At 43.5% G+C, this 22,117-nt stretch overlaps 1 protein-coding gene across 1 annotated transcript in view; it reads right to left on the bottom strand.

Moving 5' to 3' along the window:
- Nucleotides 1-3,452, bottom strand: part of unm_sa1614 (un-named sa1614) — a 102,081-nt gene extending 98,629 nt beyond the window's left edge. The window contains exon 1 of the mRNA XM_078418853.1: nucleotides 2,981-3,452. Within this exon, the coding sequence (XP_078274979.1) occupies nucleotides 2,981-3,106 (126 nt within the window). The 5' untranslated portion in view covers nucleotides 3,107-3,452. The remainder of the gene's footprint in view (nucleotides 1-2,980) is intronic.
- Between the last annotated feature and the right edge of the window lie 18,665 nt (nucleotides 3,453-22,117).

The following is a 22,117-nucleotide window of genomic DNA, read 5'->3' as shown; positions in this document are numbered from 1 at the left end:
GGATGAGGAGTCCAAGCGTGACACGTCTAAATTTATTGATGACACAAAGCTTAGTAGTAGCATTAGCTATAAGGAAATGGAGAGGAGCAAGTTCAAAAATTTGCTACACCTTAGGTAGCCAAAAAGCAAAATACTGTAGATAGCGAGCCATAAAGTCATGCAACTAAACAATGCGGAAACAGGCTCTTTTGCCCAACTTCAAGTTGCCTAACTTAGCTAGTCCTTGTGCCTGTGCCTGCCCCATGTCCTTCCAAACCTTCCCGATCATGTATTTGTCCAAGTGTATAGAGTCATAACGTTATGTAACACAGGTATAGGTTTATTATTGGCACATGGAGATCACTATAAGTGTATACATGTACAGTGATCTTTGCTACAGGAGGTACAGTGACAAGCTTTGTTTTGCAAACTATCCAATCAGATCAGATGTATACATAAACACAATCAAGCCAAACTCAAGTACAATAGTTAGAGTGAAAGCAAAGATACAGAGTGAAGAAAAGAAATTTAAGAGAGAGTGATTGTATTGGATGATAGTAGATCCTCAGACAAAGCTGCCCCACACTCCGACACCATGAGTTAGTAAGAATAGGTTATTAAGAATAGGTTATTAACATGAATAGTCATAAATCCAGACGGCAATCCCATGACTTTAATGGCAAACCAGGAATTTACTGTCCAAACCTAACTGCTCCCCAGTTTGCCCACTACAGTTGGTTCAGCTGGAGTTACAAATCTACCAGACTGGGCAGGAGATGCAGATTTTCTATCAAGCAAATTAGGGAACCAGATGGGTTCTTTTTTACAACAATCTGGTCACTTCAGGAGTATGGATAATAGCTTTCCATTTATTTCGCTACCATTTATTGAATTTCGGATCTCCAGCCTGTGAGGTGGGACTTCATCCTCAGATGAATTGTCCAAGCTTTTGGATGATAATCAGATAAATTGGCCACAATATTAATATATGCATTATGGAATAAAATTATGTTGCAGTGCTATAAATGTTCAGAAATTCACCCCCAGTCAGCAAGGCTAAATGTTGCAAAGGGTAAAGCCACATGATGCATTGAGCATAAGAGTCAGGAAGTCACATTGCAGCTTTAGAGGAATTTGGTTAGGATGCATTCGCAATATTGTGTGCAGTTCTGGTCTCCCCATCACAGGAAGGATGTGGATACTTTGGAGAGGGTGCAGACGAGAGCTACCAGAATGCTGTCTGGATGGATTAAAGGGGATTAGCTACAAGGAGGGGTTGGATAAACTTAGACTGTTTCTGTTGGAACATAACAGGTTGAGAGGAGACTTGGTATAAAGAGGTTTTGAAAGGCATAGATAGGGTAGACTATCAGAACCTTTCTCCCAGGGTGGAAATGTCAGACTAGAGGGCACACATGGCTCCTAAGGTGAGAAGGGCAAAGTTTAAAGGTGAACTGCGAGGCTAGTTTTTTTAAAAACACAGAATGTAATGGATCGTGCTGCCAGGGGTGGTGGTGGGGGCAGATATAAGAGGCTTTTAGGTAGGCACATCAATGTGCAGGGAATAGATGGGTATGGATAATATGCAGGCAAAGGAGATTAGTTTAAGTTAGGAACCATGACTGATTGAAAAATGCAGCATATAAACCAGCCATATTCTGCACGGACATTGTGGGGCGAGGGTCTGTTCTTGTGCTGTACTGTTCTATCTTCTATCATCTGTCCCTCCAAAATTTATCATCAGGCTATAATGTATCACTATATAATACCACTATAATTGTATGTTTAACACCACTGATTTATTAAGGAGGCACAGTGGCGCAGCTGGTAGAGCTGCTGTGTCATAGAGCCGGAGACCTAGCTTCAAACCTGACATCGGCTGTTGTCTGTGTGGAGTTGTTACCCACATCCCAAAGACATGTAGGTTTGTAGATTAATTGGCCCTCTCTAAATTACCCTTAGAGTGAAGGGAGTGGATGAGAATGAGGGATAACATAGAACTAGCAAAAAAGGGTGATCAGCATGGACAAGCTGGGCCGAAAGGCCAGTTTGTATGCTGCATTTTTCAATCAATCAAGATTCCTCTGCCTTTAGATTCACCCGAGGGCTCGGTTTATCATCTGGGCGGGAAGATGGCCCCTTTGACAGTGCGGCACTAAGTACTGCACCACGAGGCAACCTGTGCTCCTGTCTCCGTCTGATGATGGGGAGGGCAGGATACAACAATGGAAACAGACTTTTGACCCACCGAGTCTTATGGTGGCCCATCGATCACCTGTACACTATGTTTAGGAATGGACTAGATGCAGGCTTACACTGAAGATAGACACAAAATGCTGGAGTAACTCTGCAGCATCTCTGGAGAGAAGGAATAGGTGACGTTTTGGGTCAAGACCGTTCTTCAGACAGACTCTGACATAAGGGTCTCAACCCAAAACATCACCTATTATTCCTTTTCGAGCAATGCTGCCTGACACGCTGAGTTACTCCAGCATTTTTTGTGTATCTTACTTGTACACACTAGTTATATGTTATCCCACTTTTTCAACCACTCCCTACACACAAGGGGTAATTTACAGAGGACCAATTACCCTACAAACGTATGACTTTGGCATGTGGGAGGAAAACCTGAACACCAGGAGGAAACCCGCACCCACACGTTCATAGGGAGCGTGTGCAACTCCACACAGAAAGCACCAAAGGTTAGGACCCAATACTTAATGCCCTGACTGATGAAGGGCAGCATTTCAAAACCGTTCTACATCAAATAAGAAAAGATACAAAGTGCTGGAGGAATTCAGAAGATCAGGCACCATCTGTGGAGGGAATGGACAAGCGATGTTTAGGGTTGGAACCCTTCCTCAGACTGAGCCTTCCTTCTTCAGCACCCTCTCTACCTGTGACCAAGAAGGGACATTTAAAGGGAGGGCAGGAGCATCAGGGAGGGGGTGGGATGTACGCCAGAGACCTGGGGTAACCTGAGGGGGGGGGGGGCATTTACCTCCTCCAGCGCCGTTACCGTGTTCCTGCAGTTTGCCATCTTGGTGGTGAAGGAGGAGGTCGTCGGCGAGCTGTGGTCCTCCTGGGTCTCGCAGATAAATTCCTGCACCGTGATCACCTCCGGCATGTTTGCTTTTCGTTTGTTTTATCCGGATTTGATTGATTTTCTTTTAACCTCTCTTTTTTTTGCAGTCCCGTCAGGAGAGAGGGGGAGAATAAAGATTCCCCCACACACACAGCCACACATGTAGTGAGGGTGAGACTCCCCGCTGCCGCCCTCACGCCAGCGCAGTCCGCCCGGCAACAGGGGAAGGAAACGCTGGCGGGAGGGAGGGAGAGGACGCGCGCCCGGCTCAATCGCGCGCGCTCCCGCGACCAGCGCCTCGCGAACGACCGTCCCCATCACGCGCGCCCCCCGCCTCGCAACCGACTCCCATCTCTGCGCGCGCCTCGCAACCAACCGTCTCCCACCCCGCGCTCGCCCGACGTTCCTGCCACGCGCGCCCCGCTCCTCGCGCCCAACCGTCCCATCCCGCGCGCGCCTCGTGCCCAACGTCCCCGCGCGCGACCGCGCGCCTTCTTCCCTCTCTTTCCCGCTCAGACAGAGGGGTAGAAGAGCCGCCAGTCCTGAGGGAGTCGGATATCTTCAGGTCCATCGAGGTGATGGTCAACGCAGTCGGGATTAGGACATCTTCACCACCCCTCATGATGATGCCCGGTAACTCGTACAGAGTCACACAGCTCAGAAACTGGCCTTTTGGCCCATCTTGCCCATGCCGACCAAAATGCTCCAACTAAGCAAATCCCATCTTCCCGTGCTTGACCCATATCCCTCCAAGCACAAGACGCAAAGTGCTGGAGTAACTCAGTGAACCCGAACGTCACCCATCCATGTTCTCCAGAAATGCTGACTGACCCACTGAGTTACTCCAGCACGCTGTGTGCATCTTTGATCAAAACCAGTACATCACGTGTGTCACCAGGGGCGAAGGAACTTTGGACCACTGCTACATGCCATTCAGGAAAGGCTATAAGGCCGTTCCTCCTTTTGGAAAATCTGACCACGCTGCCATTTTCCTGCTGCCGGAGTATAAACCATTCAGAGGCCATGCTGCAAGATGCGCTGAGCGATGTTGACTGGAATATGTTCCAAGCAAGTTCCAGAGACGTCAACGAGTTTGTGGAAGCGGTTACGGATTTCATTGCAACAATAGCCGATAACATCGTCCCCACTGAAAGGGTTAGTATCTTTCCTAATCAAAAATCCTGGGTGGACAGGTCTATTCACATTGCCTTGAATGCTCGCACCGCTGCTTACAACTCCGGCCTGGAATCTGGCAATATGGACGACTACAAGGTAGAGTCTTACCAACTGCGAAGGGTGGTGAAGGACGCAAAAAAGAGGTACAGAGACAGGATGGAGTCGCAGATGGAGCAGCAGGACACCAGACGCCTTTGGCAGGGGCTACGGACTGTAACTAACTACCGGTGAAGCCCCCTCTCAACCGGAAGTGCCGGCACCTCCCTAGCTGATGACTTGAACTCCTTCTACGCACGATTCAAGATGGGCAACATTACCCCTAGCTTGCCGTCTAAAAACAACACCGCCAGCGAGGCTGGAGGGGGATCCACCGCTGGGGATGTGCACACATTCTCGGTGTCCGAGCATGACATAGGAAAGCTGTAGGCCCAGATGGCATATCTGGGCAAGTACTAAAGTCTTGTGCCACTCAGCTTGCTCCAGTACTCATCACAATATTCAACCTCTCCTTGGCCAAGTCCGTGGTCCCTACGTGCTTCAAAAGATCCATCATCGTACCAGTGTCAAAGAATGCCTCTCCAGCTTGTTTGAATGACTATCGACCAGGTGGCCCTCACCTCGGTGATGAAATGCTTCGAGAGGCTGATCAAGAACCACATCTGTGCCTTCCTCTCTCGCAAATTGGACCCGCTGCAGTTCGCATACCGTCCGAACAGATCCACGGATGATGTGGTCTCCCAGGTTCTGCAACCGCTCATCTTGACTGCCAGAAGGGGGGCTATGTGAGGATGTTGTTCATTGATTTTAGTTCAGCTTTCAATACAATAGTCCCCACCAGACTTGCTGAGAAGCTGCTGAAACTGGGGCTTAACACTCCCCTGTGTGCCTGGGTCCTGGACTTTCTCACCGCCAGGCCCCAAGTGGTCAAGAAGGGGAGACATACATCTAATCCCCTTACCCTGAACACAGGATTCCCCCCCCAGGGTTGCGTCCCTAGCCCCCTACTGTATTCCCTGTACACACATGACTGTGTGGCCAGGTTCAGCTCCAACAACATCATCAAGTTTGATGATGACACTGTGGTGGTGGGCCTGATCTCCGATAACGATGAGAAGACCTACCAGGAGGAGGTGGCTGATCTGGCATTCTGGTGTCAGGGCAGCAACCTCCTCTTGAATGTCACAAAAACTAAGGAGCTGATTGTGGACTTTAGAAGGGCTCAACATCCGAGGACGTACACGCCACTGGAGATAAATGGGATTACTGTGGGTAGGGTGAGCAGCTTTAAATACCTGGGAGTCCACATCACAGAGGATCTGACATGGACAGCACACATTGCCGTACTGGTGAGTAAGGCAAGGCAGCGCCTTTACCACCTCAGACAGCTGAGGAAATTCAGAGTCTCTCTGAGGATCCTTCAGTGCTTCTACTCTGGGGCTGTAGAAAGCATCTTGTCCGGCAACATCTCAATCTGGTTTGGGAACAGCTCTGCCCAGGACAGGAAGGCTGCGGAGAGTAGTGCGTTTGGCTGAACGCACTATGGGAACTACACTCGCTCCCCTGCAGGACCTATACATCTGGTGCAGATCCAGAGACAGCAACATTATGGGGGACCCCTACCACCACAGCAACGGACTGTTTCAGCTGCTACGTTCAGGCAAACGCCTCTGCTGTCACGCTGTGAAAACAGAGAGGATGAGACGGAGTTTCTTCCCACAGGCCATCAGGACTGTTAACTCTTATATCACCAGGGACTAATTTACTGTATTCATTTATTTTTTGTGTTAAAAAAAATTCTATTCTGTTTTGTAGTTTTAGCACAATCCACAGGCGTTGCCACTTTCATTTCACTGCACATCTTGTATGTGTATGTGACAAATAAAGTAAACTTGACTTGACTTGATATAAAATTTTCTCTAGGGTTTGTTCGAGTCTTCTCAGATTCCCTCAAAATGTATTGACTATTGCAAATGGTAGCATCTATTTTGGCACTGAAATGGTAAGGTGAGATATTGACCGTGCCAACAATTTCAGAGATGCTACTTATAAAGTTGCCTCAGCATCAAAAACCAGTACAACCTTTCTCAAGAGTAGAGGAAAATGTATATGAAATGGCAAGGTGTGATATTGACCAAGATAACAGTGATGCTCCTTGTGAAATTACCTACAGGGACAAAAACCAAACGATCTATCTTTTCTCAAGAAAGGAGACATAAGGATCTGCTGATGCTGGAGTATTGAGCAAAATACACAAAGTGGCAGAGGAACTCAGTAGTCATGCAGTATCTGTGGTGCGAATGAACAAGCAATGTTTCAGATCAAGCCTCTTCTTCAGACTTCTCAAGAGAAATACCAAGGGCTCCTTAGGTGTCCACTTGAAGGAGATGCTAAGGGGCTCCCTTTAGGATATTCCAACCAAACGATGGTACATCCAGACTGAAGCAAGAGTCTGGAGCTTTGTCACCATCCTTCAAGTGGGGATTAGCTCACAAACGTCTGTCTTGGAGCAAATGGAGTACTCTTTGTACTTCGTAGTAAGACCACAAGCTGTGCTTTCCTATGGAACAGTAATATATTAAAAAAAGGGGCAGCACAATGGCACAGCTGGTAGAGTCGCTGCTTCAGTGCCAGAGACCCGGATTCGATCCTGACTCGGGCACTGTCTGTGTGGAATTTGCATGTTCTCCCTGAAACTATGTGGGTTTCATCTGGGTGCTTCAGATTAATTGGTGTCTAAATTTCCCCAAGTGCTTTGGGAGTGGATGTGAAAGTGGGATAACATAGAACTAGTGTAAATGGGTGATCAATGGTCAGCCTGGATTTGGTGGGCCGAAGGGCAAATTTCCATGCTGTATCTTTCAATCAATCACAAAGAACAGTTTCTATACACTGACCTACAGAAAATCACTGCTTTTCTGGCGTGAAAAGCTGCCATTCAACATTATACAGTGCCCTCCATAATGTTTGGGACAAGGACCCATCATTTATTTTTTTGCCTCTGTACTCCATAATTTGAGATTTGTAATAGAAAAAATCACATGGAACAATGGATATAGTAGATGAGGTTGGAGGAGATGCAGGTGAACCTCTGTCTAACCTGAAAGGACTGTCGGGGTCCCTGGACGGAGGTATAGCAAAAGGTGTTGCATCTTCTGCGGTTGCAGGGGAAGGTACCTGGGGAGAGGTTGGGAAGGGATGAGTTAACCAGGGAGCTGCAGTGGGAACGGTCACTGCGGACGGCGGAATGGGGTGGAGATAGGAAAATGCGGCTAGTGGTGGGATCCCGTTGAAGATGGCGGAAATTTTGGAGGATTACGTGTTGTATGCGATGGCTGATGGGTTGGAAGGTAAGGACTAGGGGGACTCTGTCTCTGTTGGAGCAGGGGGAGGGGGAGCAAGGGGGGAGCTGCGGGTTACAGCGGAAACACGAGTGTGGGCCCCTTCTATGATGGGAGATGCAAAACCCCATCCCCTAAAGAATGAGGGCATCTCGGATGTCCTGGTATGGAACACCTATTCTTGGGGGCAGATGCGGCGTAGACGGAGGAATTGGGAATAGGGGATAGAGTCTGCAGGAAGCAGGGTGGGAAGAAGTGTAGTCGAGATAGTTGTGGGGGTCAGTGGGTTTGTAATAGATGTCAGTCAATAGTCTATTTCCTGTGATGATGACTGAGGTCCAGAAGGGGAGGTGTCGGTGTCGGAGATGGTCCAAGTAAATTAGAGTGCAGGATGAAAATTGGTGGTGAAGTGACTGAAGTTCATGAGTTCTGCATGGGTGCAGGAGGTAGCAGCGATCCAGTCATCAATGTAATGGAGATGGAGTTCAGGGATAGGGCCTGTGTACACCTGGAACAGGGATTGTTCAAAGTACCCTACAAAGAGGCAGGCACAGCTGGGGCCCAGGCGGGTGCCCATAGCTATGCCTCGGACTTGGAGGAAGTGGGAGGAGTCAAAGGAGAAGTTGTTGAGGCTGAGAACCAACTCCGCTAGGCGGAGTAGTGTTATTAGAGGGAAATTGGGTGGTTCTGCGGTCGAGGAAGAACCGGAGGGCTTTAAGGCCTTCCTGGTGGGGGATGGAGGTGTAGAATGTCTGAACATCCATAGTAAAGTTGATGGAGTACGGGCTCGGAAAGCAGAAGTCATTGAAGAGACATTTTACTATGACCCTCTGCAGAGCAGTTTACAAATACTTTCTAAGAGATGACAATTATATTTTTATGATGCCGTTTGCATTGCTACATTTGGTCAATGGCCTTAATTGGCAACTGATATTAAATGACAGATGTACAGTATAATATTTTATTACCTTCATAATAAATAGTATCAAGAGCCCACTTTGCCTGCAACCTTATTCAGTAAAATCATTTGTTCATCTTCTACCTCAACTCCATTTCCCTCTCCTGATGTCCCCTGCTCTTTGTGTCCTAAGTAACATGCATCTCTGACTTGGATTTAGAACCTACTACAGGGTACTGTAGATACTCCAAAGATTCAAAACCGTCCAGGCAAATTTTCTCCTAATATCAGTTGCGAATAGTTGCAATGGTTGTCCTCTTATCCTAACACTCAGTTCTAAAATATACAGCCAAAGGAAAGTCTCTGATTCGATGTAATTTGTAACGAAAAGCAAGTTTTATTTACAGTATGTTCCACCTTGACATAATAAAATATCCCATGACCTATCACAGAAATGTTACTAAACAAATTGGTTGCAAATCCATGAAGAAATATTAGACAAGCTTTTAATTCCTTGGTCAAAGAGATAGGTTGAGGTTTTGCCTTAAAGTATAATAAAGAGGCAGAGGAGTTAAAGCAATAAATCCCAACATTTGTAGCAGCCAATAATAAAGTACTGGAAGTCAGAATTGCAGGAAGGTCAAAACTGAAGGAATCCAGAGATCTGAAGAGTTACAAAAAAAATCAGAGATAAGGAGGGACAAAGGCTTCAAACTCAAGCAGGAGATTTTAGAGGAATAGTTGGTCCAGGGCCAAATCTAGCAATAGATGATTGTGCTGCCTAATTATTCACCAGACAAGAATAGGAACTAAAGGTAAATTTAACAATATGAAGTTGACATTAACAGATCAGAAATAGTTCAAAATGGAATAGAGTGGAATAGAAATGGAATTTGTAGATTTAGTGACTCACACAGAGTTTAGTTGGCACGTGGAACGAGCTGTCAGAGGAAGCGGTAGAGACTGGCACAATTGCAACATTTAAAAGATATTTGGACAGGTAAGTGAATAGAACCAGTTTAGAGGCATATTGGCCAAATGCAGGCAAAGGAGACTAGCCGGTATGGGCAACTTGTTCAGCGTGGTCAAAGTGCTACATAAATCCATGACTACAACTTTCAATGATTGACTGGACTATCTCCCCATTGAAGCATTGGACCTTTTTACAAACAAATTGGCATTGTAAGACATAAGTGGCAGCCTCGCCAACAGCCTGTCTCGTCCTTTTGTTGTTTTTAGTCTGTTTTATTTGTATGTTTTAATGTATCTTTAGTTTTGTAATATGTGTGGGGGGGGGGGGGGGGTTGGGGAAACATTTTTAATCTCTTCCTTCGACGGAGATGCAACTTTTCCCGTATCGTATCTCCGTCTGCACTGCGGTCTAACATCGTGGAGCTGGCGGCCCTTTTGTTAGGGATCGATTTCGGGAACTTCGACCGCCCCGATCACGGGAGCCTCGATTGTCCCGTTGCGGGGGCTTCAATCGCCGTCTGTGGGAGATTCAATCGCCTCGACTGCGGATGTTCCAATCGCCCCGACCGCTGGAGAAATGGAGGAAAAGGGTAAAAGTTATTTGCCTTCCATCACAGTGAGGAATGTGAGGCCGAAAAACAAGATGGACGTGCTGCCTGCATTAGTGAGGACTCGGAAGGATTGCCGTCACCTCAGTGTTTGTGGGGACATCGCACCATGAGGATATCCCGGAGTCTAGTGCAAGTGTTGACGGCTGTTTGACTGTTCGGGCGGACAGGGACTGCAGAGAGAGTGACAGCGGTCAGTATAACTCTGGTCACATCACGGTGAAGAAGCGTGTGTGTGGCCCAGACATTGAACTGATGGCTGTGGGTCTCCACTTATGCTGTGTGCCCTAGGTATGTGTGGTGGCTGTTTATGTTTAATCTTTTTGCAGTTTTGTATCTTGTTGCTTTTTTAGCATGACTATGGTAAGTCAAATTTCACTGTACCTTGGTACACGTGACAATAAAGGACCATTGAACCACCATTGAAACCTTATTGAAATGTTAAGGAAATTATAATTATAGTGCATTTTGCATTTCATCTGGTGATACAAAGATTTGTTTAGACAGTTGTATACATGCAAAACTACACAATATTCTTCTGGTGTCTGCATACAATTATAGGAATGTAATGATTTGTCCAGGTTTGATATAAATTTAGGAACCACCTTGCACATATTTGGTGGTTCAGAAAGCTGATTGCTTTCTGGGTTCATATATTTCAGTTTTCAAAGAATTATGTCGAAGTAGAAACAATGAAATGCAGATGCTGGTTTACAAAAAAAAGACACAATGTGCTGGAGTAACTCAGTGGATCTGGCAGCATCCCTGAACAATATGGATAGATGACGTTTCGGGTCAGAACCCTTTGGAAACCTAATTAGATGAAACAATCTGAAGGACATTCCTATCCTGAAACACCACCTATCCATGTTCTTCAGGGATGCTGCCTGACCCGCTGACTTGGTGCCTTTTTTTAAATAGAGAAGTAACTGTTACTTTGTGAAAAAAAAACCAAGTGACAGCCACTTCCTGCTATTTGTTAATATTTAGTACTCAAAGATTAACAATTACAGACCATGAGGCCACGGCAAGTAAAATAAAATTCCCTGGGAGCTCAGAGGAACAGGCTTCTCCTTCGGATCTCAGAAAGAATTTGGTTTCATATGTCGTATAGAATCTCCTCACTCAAAATAATATCTCTTGTCAAGGGCCATTTGCTAAGGTCCATAATGGCTTCTGCATCCAGTTGTTTAATTCCTGAGCAAACCTACAACTTTGGACAAGAAACCAATCTGAAATGTTAAAATGAAACAGAAAAGTCAGATTTAATGATCAATCAGGCCAGTGTTTTTATTTGTCATAGCACCAGTACAGTGTACCGGCACTTATAAAAGGTTAAAAACACTTAATGTTTTAATTTTTAAGATTCCTTAACCTTATACTTTTCAGTTATTATTTTATTAAATTAGTTGATTGGTCACAAAATCAAAACAGTAGGGGGGAAGGCAGTGTATATTGATGGCAAAAATTTGTCGATAAATGTAGCTTAATTTTTAATTGATGTGTGTACTGGTATGTTTTTTTAAAAATCCACTGGTTCAGTCATTTGTGCTCAAGTCTCTGCCCCAGGTTAAAGCCAAAATTGCTTTGAAACTCTCTTTTGGGTTCTGTACCTTTATGAGTGGTGTCTAAAATGAATTAAAGAAGTAACAAAAATAATAGAACTTTACTTTTGGAGGCTGAGAGGATCACAGTTAATCTGCTGTATTGGAAATATCTCCAAGTTAAACTAATCTCCTCTGCCCACATGTAATCTACATCTCTCCACCCATGTATATCCATGTGCCTACCTTAAAGCATCTTAAATGCCACTATCAAGCGCCATCATTGAGTCCATCCTCACCTTCTCCATCATGGTCTGGTTTGGCTCAGCCACCAAGCACGACATCCGGAGATTGCAACGAATCACTCGATCAGCTGAGAAGGTTGTTGGCTGCAGTCTTCCCCCCATTGATGAACTGTACACTGCAAGGGCCAGGAAGCGAGCGGGCAAGATCATCTCTTCATCTCACTCTGGCCACAAAATCTTTGAAGCACTTCCTTCTGGAAGACGACTCCGGACTGTCAAAGCAGCCACAGCCAAACATATAAACAGCTATTTTCCGCGAGTGGTAGCTCTACTCAATAACCAAAAGTCTGTAGTCTCTTTTTGCTCTGGTTTATTTTACTCACATGTTTAAACCGTAATAATGTATTCTTAATGCTTTATGCTTTATTCTTAATTGTTTACTGTATGTTCGTGTTGTTACTTGCGAGCGGAGCACTAAGGCACATTCCTTGTATGTGTATATACTTGGCCAATAAACGTATTCATTCATCCATTCATTCATACATATGTATCCACCACCATCCCTGGTAGTGCACTTATGGCATGTATCACTATGTGTAAAAAAAACATGTCCTGCACTTCTATATACTAAAACTCTCATTTGTTTGTTTGTTCCTGAACTACAGCCAAAACGGTACACGATAGCACGACAATTGTAGGCCGACCTTACCGTCGTCCCTTTGGTGCTAAAGGAAGAAGTTTCATTGATATATATTTTAAGTTATTCACATTTTAAAGTTTTAATCAATCTCCTAGGGAGGATGGGGGGGGGGGAGGGGGGAGGAGAGAGGATGAGGGGGGTTGAGGGGGATGGAGTGGGGGGGGAGGGGGTGGGGAGAGGGTGCTGCACCAATGCGGGAGAGGTTTGGGACCAACGGGTCCACTTGGTCTAGTCTCCTTTAAACTTTAACTCTCTCACCATGAAGCTGTGCTTTCTAGTCTTTGACAATTCAACCCTGGGGAAAAAAGGTTCTGACTGTCTATACTATCATGTCTTCCTTCAACCTCCGACATTCCAGAGAAAACAATCCAAGTTTATCCAACCTCTCCTTGTAGCTAATACTCTCTAATCCATGTAGCAATCTGGTAAACCTCTTCTGAACCCTCTCCAAAGTTTCTACAACCTTCTTGTATGGTCATTCATAAGAAAATAGGTTTCTTCCAACAGACACTTTCTTTAATCATTTTCTTGAAGTATGTGGCAAATCGAGCCATATTAATTGACCTAGATTGTTGATGAAAAATGTGTCTGCTTATATTTCTGCAAGCAATCATAATGGTTGCTTATGAACAACAAAAAGTACTTGATTCCACAACTCAATGTGCAGAGAATGACTCTTCTGTAAAATGTCAATCTGCAACTCTTTGATGAGGAGTTCCTCATTTATTGCATTTTACAGGAAGTTAAGAATCTGTTCTGTACCAATGCTTTAATTTGCAGGAAAAAAAGAAATAACATCAATTTTCCAGTTCAATTCCTAACCAAATTAGATTTTAAAATATGTGACATTATCCTCAAAATAAAATTAGATTTTTCAGTGAAATCAAGTCTGGAAGTTAGACAGTTTAACATATGTTCAATTTTAACATTTTTTCTTCAGAACTCAGCAGGGAATGGCAGTTGCTGGAAGGCACTTGCTTCCATTTCCTCTGTACATACACTGAAAATCATATGCAACTTAATTCCCTACAGCACTTTTCAATTAATTAACCCATTTTAATCATTGTCAATTTTTGTACAAATATTAGGCATCATTATTTGGTGGAAAGCTGCCCCTATATCTGGCAAGCATTCCAAAATTAGGCTGGTGCCCCCACGTACCACCTTCCTGTTTACTAACAAAGGGAAAAAAAGACTTGCACATGCTGGTCATGAAGCTCAGATATTTCAAAGTGGTTTACGAAGTCAATCTGGTAATTTGGAATCATGGTAGCCAAAGTGGCTACACGAAGGTTCCAGAAATTGCAGTGAATTAAATGACTAATATGTTCTACGAAGTTGATTGAACTGGGCACCTGAGCAATCCCTCCTATTTGAAAAAAAGAAATGCCCCTGAGGGTGTAGCATTTTCTTAATCGTGTACTCGAGAGTTATCCTAATCAACATTGTGACATGGAGCATCAATACAAAAAACATAACACATTGTAGAGCAGGTTGCGAAAGCATCAATCTAGCATCTTTGGACAGAGTGCCCATTGTAACAAACAGCATCATCAATAATCCTATGGCAGCTTTAGTTTTTGACTGCATCTAGAAATATGTTGATGCAGGCCATACTTAGAATATGGTCATGGAACTTAAGGTTCCAGTGAGCACTCATTGTGCCCTGTCAGTTTCATGCCCACGAATGAGGCCAAACGATTATCTTTGTCAATGCTTTATATTGATTCTTGGCAATAGAGTTTCATCAGCCTGGATACAAATCCATCAAAGCAATCAAACTCACAAGGATCCCAACAAGGAAACCAAATCAACACATGGCAGAAGTAGGGAATATGAAGACATTGCCCCCCAACAACACATCCTGCCAGTCCCCAATGCTGGCTTTGATATTGCATGCAGCTTCCTATTTGACTCTATGATAAAACAGAATGTTGGCAAAGGAACTGAAAAATCTTAACCACAAGAAAAGGGAACAATTTAAGCAGTTAAACAATAGAGTAAAAAGCAGAACTATTTAAAACAGTAAAATAATAAGGCTTTGAAATTGGGTTTCAAAGTGGTTGTTGCCTGAACTCCATGAATGTCAATTTGGCTCGAGCTGCTCGAATGCAATGTCTTCACGTGTGGCATGAACTGGAACTATGCATAGTTAAAAGGAGGATGGATAGATACTTTTTGCACAAGAGAACAGTTTGGTGCTCGAAGAATTAAGAGGTGCATGCTTGTGCTATCTGCAGCTTAGAAGAGATTGTGGTTTGTGTGGTAATAGGATGTGAAAAGGAGGATTCAAACGTTTAAATTTGTTTCGTCATGGCCGGCACTCAGTCCTGCGAGAAGAGTGCTAAGGTCAGCTGTTGTTGCTCTGCTTGGGCCCTACTGATTTGCCGTACCATCATAGCATTGTAGAGAAAGAAAGGAAAACATTGCACAATATTTTTGGATCTTAAGCCTACCGTTACAACGACTGCGAGCAGTGAAATGTGTTGGACGTTTGGAGTGGCTTTGTTTAGTTTTAGTTTTAGAGATACAGCATGGGAACAGGTCCTTCAGCTCACCGAGTCAGTGCCAATCAATGATCACCCGTACACTATGTTATCCCAGTTTTGCATCCTTCACATGGGGGCAATTTACAGAAGCCAATTAACCTACAAACCTGGAATGTACCTTTCAAGTATCAAGTTCTGAAAAATGATTGAGTCTTATCAGCATCACATAATGATTCAGTGGATATTGGTAATTAAGTTAAACAGAGGTCACATGCATTACATGCATTAATTGTTTGTATTGCCTTGAGAATGAATTTAAAACTGATCTAATCAGGATATTTAAGATGTCAAAACTAATAGATACTGAGAAACTGTCCAGAGCCTTAAAAGTTCGAACTAGGCTTTCCAGAATGATATCAGGAAGCTCATTTTCACACAAATCATCCATTTAAAAAATATATATTTCGAGTGGGAGACAAATTTTGGCTAGGGTACCATGATTAAGTGCTCTAATTTTCAAGATAGTGATGTGAGATTTTTTTATGCTCAAATGAAAGAGTAGATAGGGCCTAAATTTAATCTCTTCAGTAAGTTAGTATCTCTGCTATGACTACACACCATCAGAAATACAGCAAATGTTCATTCAGACTATTGTGATCAAATCAGTGGAATGAAGTTTGAATCTAGACGCTTCTGATGCAGAGGTGAACTATTTACATTTAAATTGTCAATAGTAATTCATACCAGAGTATTAATGTTAATGCTATATTTAGTGACTTTTAGCATCATTCTAAGTCAAAATCTTGAAAAGTAAAATGTCAAAGAGCACAACATTTAATGGAGCTATTGATGTCTTTAAAGAAAATGACATTTATGTGCTAAGAAAACACATCTTTGATGTAGCTTATTTTGGGATTAATAGGCCCAAAAACAAAATACGAGTCATCTACCATTTCTTCAAGCAGGATGTTGTGCAAATTAGATTTTGTATTTTCTATAAGAAACATAAAGAAAGCATCTCTTTTGCAAGAACCGGTTTCCTGTAACACTGTGCTAATCCAGCAATTGCTTAGAGAGATTTGATTTGCTATGAAAAAGACTTGCTCAATGCTTAAAGACATCTCTGAGCATTTAGACATCCTTGAATGGCATTTAGTCCCAAACATGGTCTACTTTCAATTTTCTGACACCAAGTTGCATTTAGGCAACATGTTCAAACAAGTAATGTAAAGAACATTTATGAAAAGGTACAGAAGTAAACTTGCTGAACCGTTCTTCAGGATTGTGGATAATCATCTACCTCAGCACCATTTTCCTGCATTATCTCAATGTCCTTGGATTGCCTAAATGCCCCAAAACATTATTGATCTCTGTTTTGAATAACTTCAGTGATTCAGCCTCCAAAGTTCTTAAGGCAGTGAATTTCAAATGTTCATCTAATCTCCACCTCTTTTTACTAAATGGCCTGCCCCTTATTTTGAGATTCTACACTCCTAGTGGAGGGATAGAGGCATTTGGATCATGTACAGGCAGATGAGATCGATTTACCTTGGCATCATGTTCGCCCCAAACATTGTGGGCCATAGGGCCCATTTCTGTGCTGTACTGTTCCATGTTCCTCTACCAGGGAAATATCCTTGCATCTTGTCATTCAGACCCTGTAAAAATGTTGTCATTTTTAATGACATTGCTTTATAAAAGTATTGTCAAACAAAATTCAACGATGAACAAAAATAGAGAAATGTTAAGAATGGTGAGCGACCGATTGGCAAAACTTTCAGCAGAGATTTAACTGCAGAAAAGTGGAAAGAACTAGAGAAGAATAAAGATCTCAAGGAGGTGACAGGCATGCGAACGCTTTGGAGAATATTCAGCAATGGAACACATGGTATATTTTAGAAACAAGGAACTGCAGATGATGGTTTACAAAAATAGGCACAAAGTGCTGGAATAACTCATTGGGTCAGGCAGCACCCATGGAAAGGTGACGTTTTGGGTTGCGACCCTTCTTAAGATGAATTGTAGGAGGGGAAGGAAAGCCGGAAAAGAGGAGGGGCAGAATAAAGCTTGGCAGGTAATAGGTGAACACAGGCAATAGACAATAGACAATAGACAATAGGTGCAGGAGTAGGCCATTCAGCCCTTCGAGCCAGCACCGCCATTCAATGCGATCATGGCTGATCACTCTCAATCAGTACCCCGTTCCTGCCTTCTCCCTATACCCCCTCACTCCGCTATCCTTAAGAGCTCTATCCAGCTCTCTCTTGAAAGCATCCAACGAACTGGCCTCCACTGCCTTTTGAGGCAGAGAATTCCACACCTTCACCACTCTCTGACTGAAAAAGTTCTTCCTCATCTCCGTTCTAAATGGCCTACCCCTTATTCTTAAACTGGCGAGGGGGAGTGTTTGATAGGCAGATGGTTAGACAAAGGTATATTTTATTTTAACCAACCTGAGTTGGCAAAGTAAAAATCCGATAATTCCTATGATATTTTAACTTGTCAACGTCCTTTTGTTAAATGGAAAGTAAAATATTCCATTTATTTGTTTGTTGAAAATTGCTGTTAATCTTGGGCATTGTAATTTCAATCTGTTACTGAACCAAAGAGCTGTGTAACTCAGCAGACAGAGAGCTGATGGACAATACATGCAGGAGGAGTATTATACTGTTATAAAGCAAATGTTATTATTTCAGTTATTGCTATTGCAAAGCTGGTTTGGTGTCACAATTCTTCTTCCGGATGCACACCACAGTAGAATGGCATCCCAAGTGCCAAGTTGGGTGTTGCAAGAAAAGTAACTGGCATAACAAGAAGTCCAAGCATCAGAAAGGCCCGTTTCAATGATTACGATGATCCAGTTTCCACCACCCACAAGGTGGGGAATTCCAGAGATTCATTACCTTCTGCTGGAAGAAATTTCTACAAAGCTCAGTTTTAAATATCCAGCCTCTTGTAGTTATATTCCCTTTGTTCAAAACTCTCCAACTAGTAAGTATATTTACAAATGAGAATTTAGCTGTGATTGCATAATGGTTTCTTTGGCTGGCAATCTTTTCTAATTATAATTGTACCTGACAATTTGTACATCTGAGTTTAATTGCCTTTGTTTGCTTATTAAAGCAAATGTCTGCTCATCGGTAACCATTGATCTCGGCAGCATCCAATTGATTGAGACATTTCAGCATGAAGGGGCTTCATGTTTAACTGCTGATTATTGTAAACATTTCAACAATTATCTACTAATCAGAAGTAAGCCTACTAATAAAGCTGCTAAAAATTGAACCAAGAACTACAGATGGAATATTGAGCGAAGCACAAAGTGCTGCAGGAACTCAACAGATTGGTCTCCAGATGCTGCCTGGCCCACTGAGTTCCTCCAACACTTTCTGCTCCAGTGACCCAGATTTAATCCTGACCTCAGATGCTCTGTGAAGAATATATTCCTCCTGTGACCACATGGGATTCCTCTGGGTGCTCCCATTTCCTCCCATATCCCAAAGATATACTGACTGTTTAATTGGTCAGTCTATATTGCCCCGAGTATGTAAGAGAGTGGCAGAATCTGAGTTGCGCTAATGGGAATGTGAGGAGAATAAAATGGGATGAGTGTAAAAACAGTCTTAATGATGAGCACGGACAATGTCCAATGTTTCCATGCTTTATGATTCTATATAGATCATAGAATTGTTGCAACTTAGGAGCTTTTGGATCTTTGAGCCAGAGCTTATCTCTAAGATGATTACTTATGTCTGTAGCAGCGGCCTGACCTGAAAAGTTGCCTATCCATGTCCTCCACAGATGCTGCCTGACCCGCTGAGTTACTCCAGCACGTTTCGCTATGCACAAGATTCTCGCATCTGCATTTCCTTGTGTCTCCTTATCACTATCATGTATAATGAGAAATAAACTGAATAAACTCAATAAACTGAGTAACTCAGCGGCATCTCTGGAGTGAAGGAATGGGTGACGTTTCAGGTCGAAATGTCTGAAGGGTCTCGACCTGAAATGTCACCCATTCCTTCTCTCCAGAGATGCTGTCTGTCCCGCTGAGTTACTCCAGCATTTTGTGTCTACCTTCGATTTAAAACAGCATCTGCAGTTCTTTCCTACACATGAATAAACACTGGTTTGTCCAATTGATTTATTCATATGTAATACATGAACATAAAATATATGTGCCTTGATCCTATTTAAAAGGCTTTCATTAACTGAAAATTAATTTTATGGCAGTTTATGGCAGAGGGATAGGAGAAGACTGGTGCATTGATTAAAGTTATTTTTCAAAAGTAAAATCCAAGAAGGGAAGTTTGTTCTTTCCTCATCTTCACCACAACAAGTTAAAACTGCCACTTCAACATATAGTCATCTTTTTCCTGAACGGAAACACAAGTAATTAGAAAAAAATCGTTTGGCATTGACAAATAGGGATTTCTTTTTGGAAATAGTAACTACTAGACCAAGTGGACCCGTTGGGCCCAAACCTCTCCTGCATTGGTGCAGCACCCTCTCCCCTCTCTCCACCCCCCCTCCCCTCCCCCCCCTCCCCTCCCTCCACCCTCCCCTCCCTCCACCCCCTCCCCTTCCCTTCCCCTCCCCAATTCATCCTCCTCAACCCCCCTTATCCTCTCTCCTCCCCCACTCCATCCCCCTCAACCCCCCCTTATCTTCTCTCCTCCCCCTCCCTCCAACCCCTCCCTCCTCCCCTCTCCCCCCTCCCCTCCCCTCTCCTCCCCCTCCCTCTACTCCCCTCCCCTCCCCCTCCCTATAATAATAACAAATACTTCAACAGACAAATAAGTAAACCTTCCTACATTTTACATCAGATCCTTTGAAAGATAAAATTCCCAAACAGTTGTCAGTCATTAATTATAACAATATTGCTGCTCATCTCTATGAAGTACGATAGTGAAGCCTGAACCTAAATACACATGACTGGCTGCACTGCTGACATATCAGGGCGGCACGTTGGAGCAGCAGTAGAGTTGCTGCCTAAAGGCGCCAGAGACCCAGGTTCGACCCTGTCTACAGGTGCTGTCTGTTTTGGAGTTTGTATGTTCTCCCCGTGATCTGTGTGGGTTTCCTCCAGGTTCTCCAGTTTCCTCTCACACTCCAAAGACATACAGGTTTGTAGGTTAATTAGCTTGGTAAAATTGTAAATTGTCCATAGTGTGTGTAGGATAGTGTAAGCGTGCAGAGATAACTGGTCGGCTTGGACACGGTCGGCCAACGGTCCTGTTTCCATGCTGTATCTCTAAACTAAACAAGGATGAAACCGTGACATTAGAAGCTTACAGAGCATCTGCGTCACAGCTCCAATGAATTGGATTCCATCTAGAAACGCAGTTTCAACGTTCCCCTTGTGACAATGCGGGGATTGGGAAACTTTCAGGTTTCTTTCCTTTTATACCCCCCCAGCCCACCACAATCAGTCTGAAGAAGGGTCATGACCCGAAACATCATGTATCCACGTTCTTCAAGGAACTGAACAGGCTTGGTTAAAAGTATATTTGTGTAAAGCCACCAGAGTGGACCACATCAATAGTGGTTTAGTGAAGAGATTACAAAATCACATTAAGTCAAACTGCAAACAATCTCCTATCTTCTTTACGAATCTTGTAAGTGGACTTACCAGGATCAAAGGTATTCACTAAATTCGATCTCTCCCTTGACTTTGCATAATTGAATATTGACAAAGACAGTCAGCAGATCCTGACCGTTGAAATGCACAATGTGTTCCACAAAAACCATACCCTATGGTTAAGATTTTCCAGCCCATGGTCGATAGAATCTTGCAAGAATTTCATATGCGACCAAGATGGTCTGTTGATTGCTAACAGCTTAGAAGAAAATAAATCTGATTTGTAGAAATTGTCAAGAGTCAAGAGTGTTTTATTGTCGTATGTCCCAGATAGAACAATGAAATTCTTACTTGCTGCAGCACAACAGAATATGTAAAAATAGTACACTGTAAACAATATGATAAAGGAGAGAGAAAAAAAAAAGTTCAGTGTGTATATATACACATATTGACAAGTACACACGTTCAGGAGAATACATTAATACTATGTAGGAGAATACATGGATCAGTCTAAAGAAGGGTCCCAACCCAAATCTGTCCTTTTTCAACAGAGATGATGCTTGACCCACTGATGTACTACAGCACTTTGTGCCTATTGTTTGTCCATGTTCTCCAGAGATGCTGCCTGACCAGCTGAGTTACTCCAGCACTTCGTGTCTATTGTCTGTCCATGTTCTCCAGGGATGCTGCCTGTCTCACTGAGGTACTCCTGCATTTTGTGTCCACATGCGTTCAATGTGAAGTTTCAGCTCAGCAAATGTACTTTTCTGCCACAAATAGTGTGCCATAGTTTGAAAGCAGATGCCAATAACAGATGAAAAATGATGTGTGATCCGTCACAATATGGAATTGACGGGCGGCACAGTGGCGCAGCTGGTAGAACGGCTGCCTCACAGTGCCAATGAACCAAGTTCAATCCTGACCTCGGGTGGTGTCTGTGTGTGGAGTTTGCACATTCTCCCTGTGACCTTGTGGGTATCCTCCTGATGCTCCATTCTCCTCACACATTCCAAAGACATGCGAATTTGTAGGTTAATTGGCCCTCTATAAAATTGCCCCTAGTGTGCATAAAGATGAGAAAGTGGGATAACACAGAACTAGTGTGAATGGGTGATCGATGGTCAGCGTGGACTCGGTGGGCCGAATACCCACTGTATCTCTAAACTAAACTAAAAAGGTCTTTCTGTCTTCTTATGGCAATAGAACACAAAGGCATAACGTTTGAAGTCATGCAGAATCTTGATGAGACAACACTGAGCAGAAGCACGAGGAAAGATTCAGAGAAGGATTAATCATAGAAACATAGAAAATAGGTGCAGGAGCCAGCACCGCCATTCAATATGATCATGGTTGATCATCTAAAATCAGTACCCCGTTCCTGCTTTTTTCCCATATCCCTTAATTCCTTTAGCCCTAAGAGCTAAATCTACTTTCCTCTTGAAAACATCCAGTGAATTGGCCTCCGCTGCTTTCCATGGCGGAGAATTCCACAGATTCACAAC

Source organism: Rhinoraja longicauda, chromosome 22 (genome assembly GCF_053455715.1).
Source record: "Rhinoraja longicauda isolate Sanriku21f chromosome 22, sRhiLon1.1, whole genome shotgun sequence".
In the NCBI taxonomy this organism is placed as follows: Eukaryota; Metazoa; Chordata; class Chondrichthyes; order Rajiformes; family Arhynchobatidae; genus Rhinoraja; species Rhinoraja longicauda.
The sequence above is the reverse complement of the archived record's forward strand: the minus strand, read 5'-3'. Positions and strand labels throughout refer to the sequence as shown.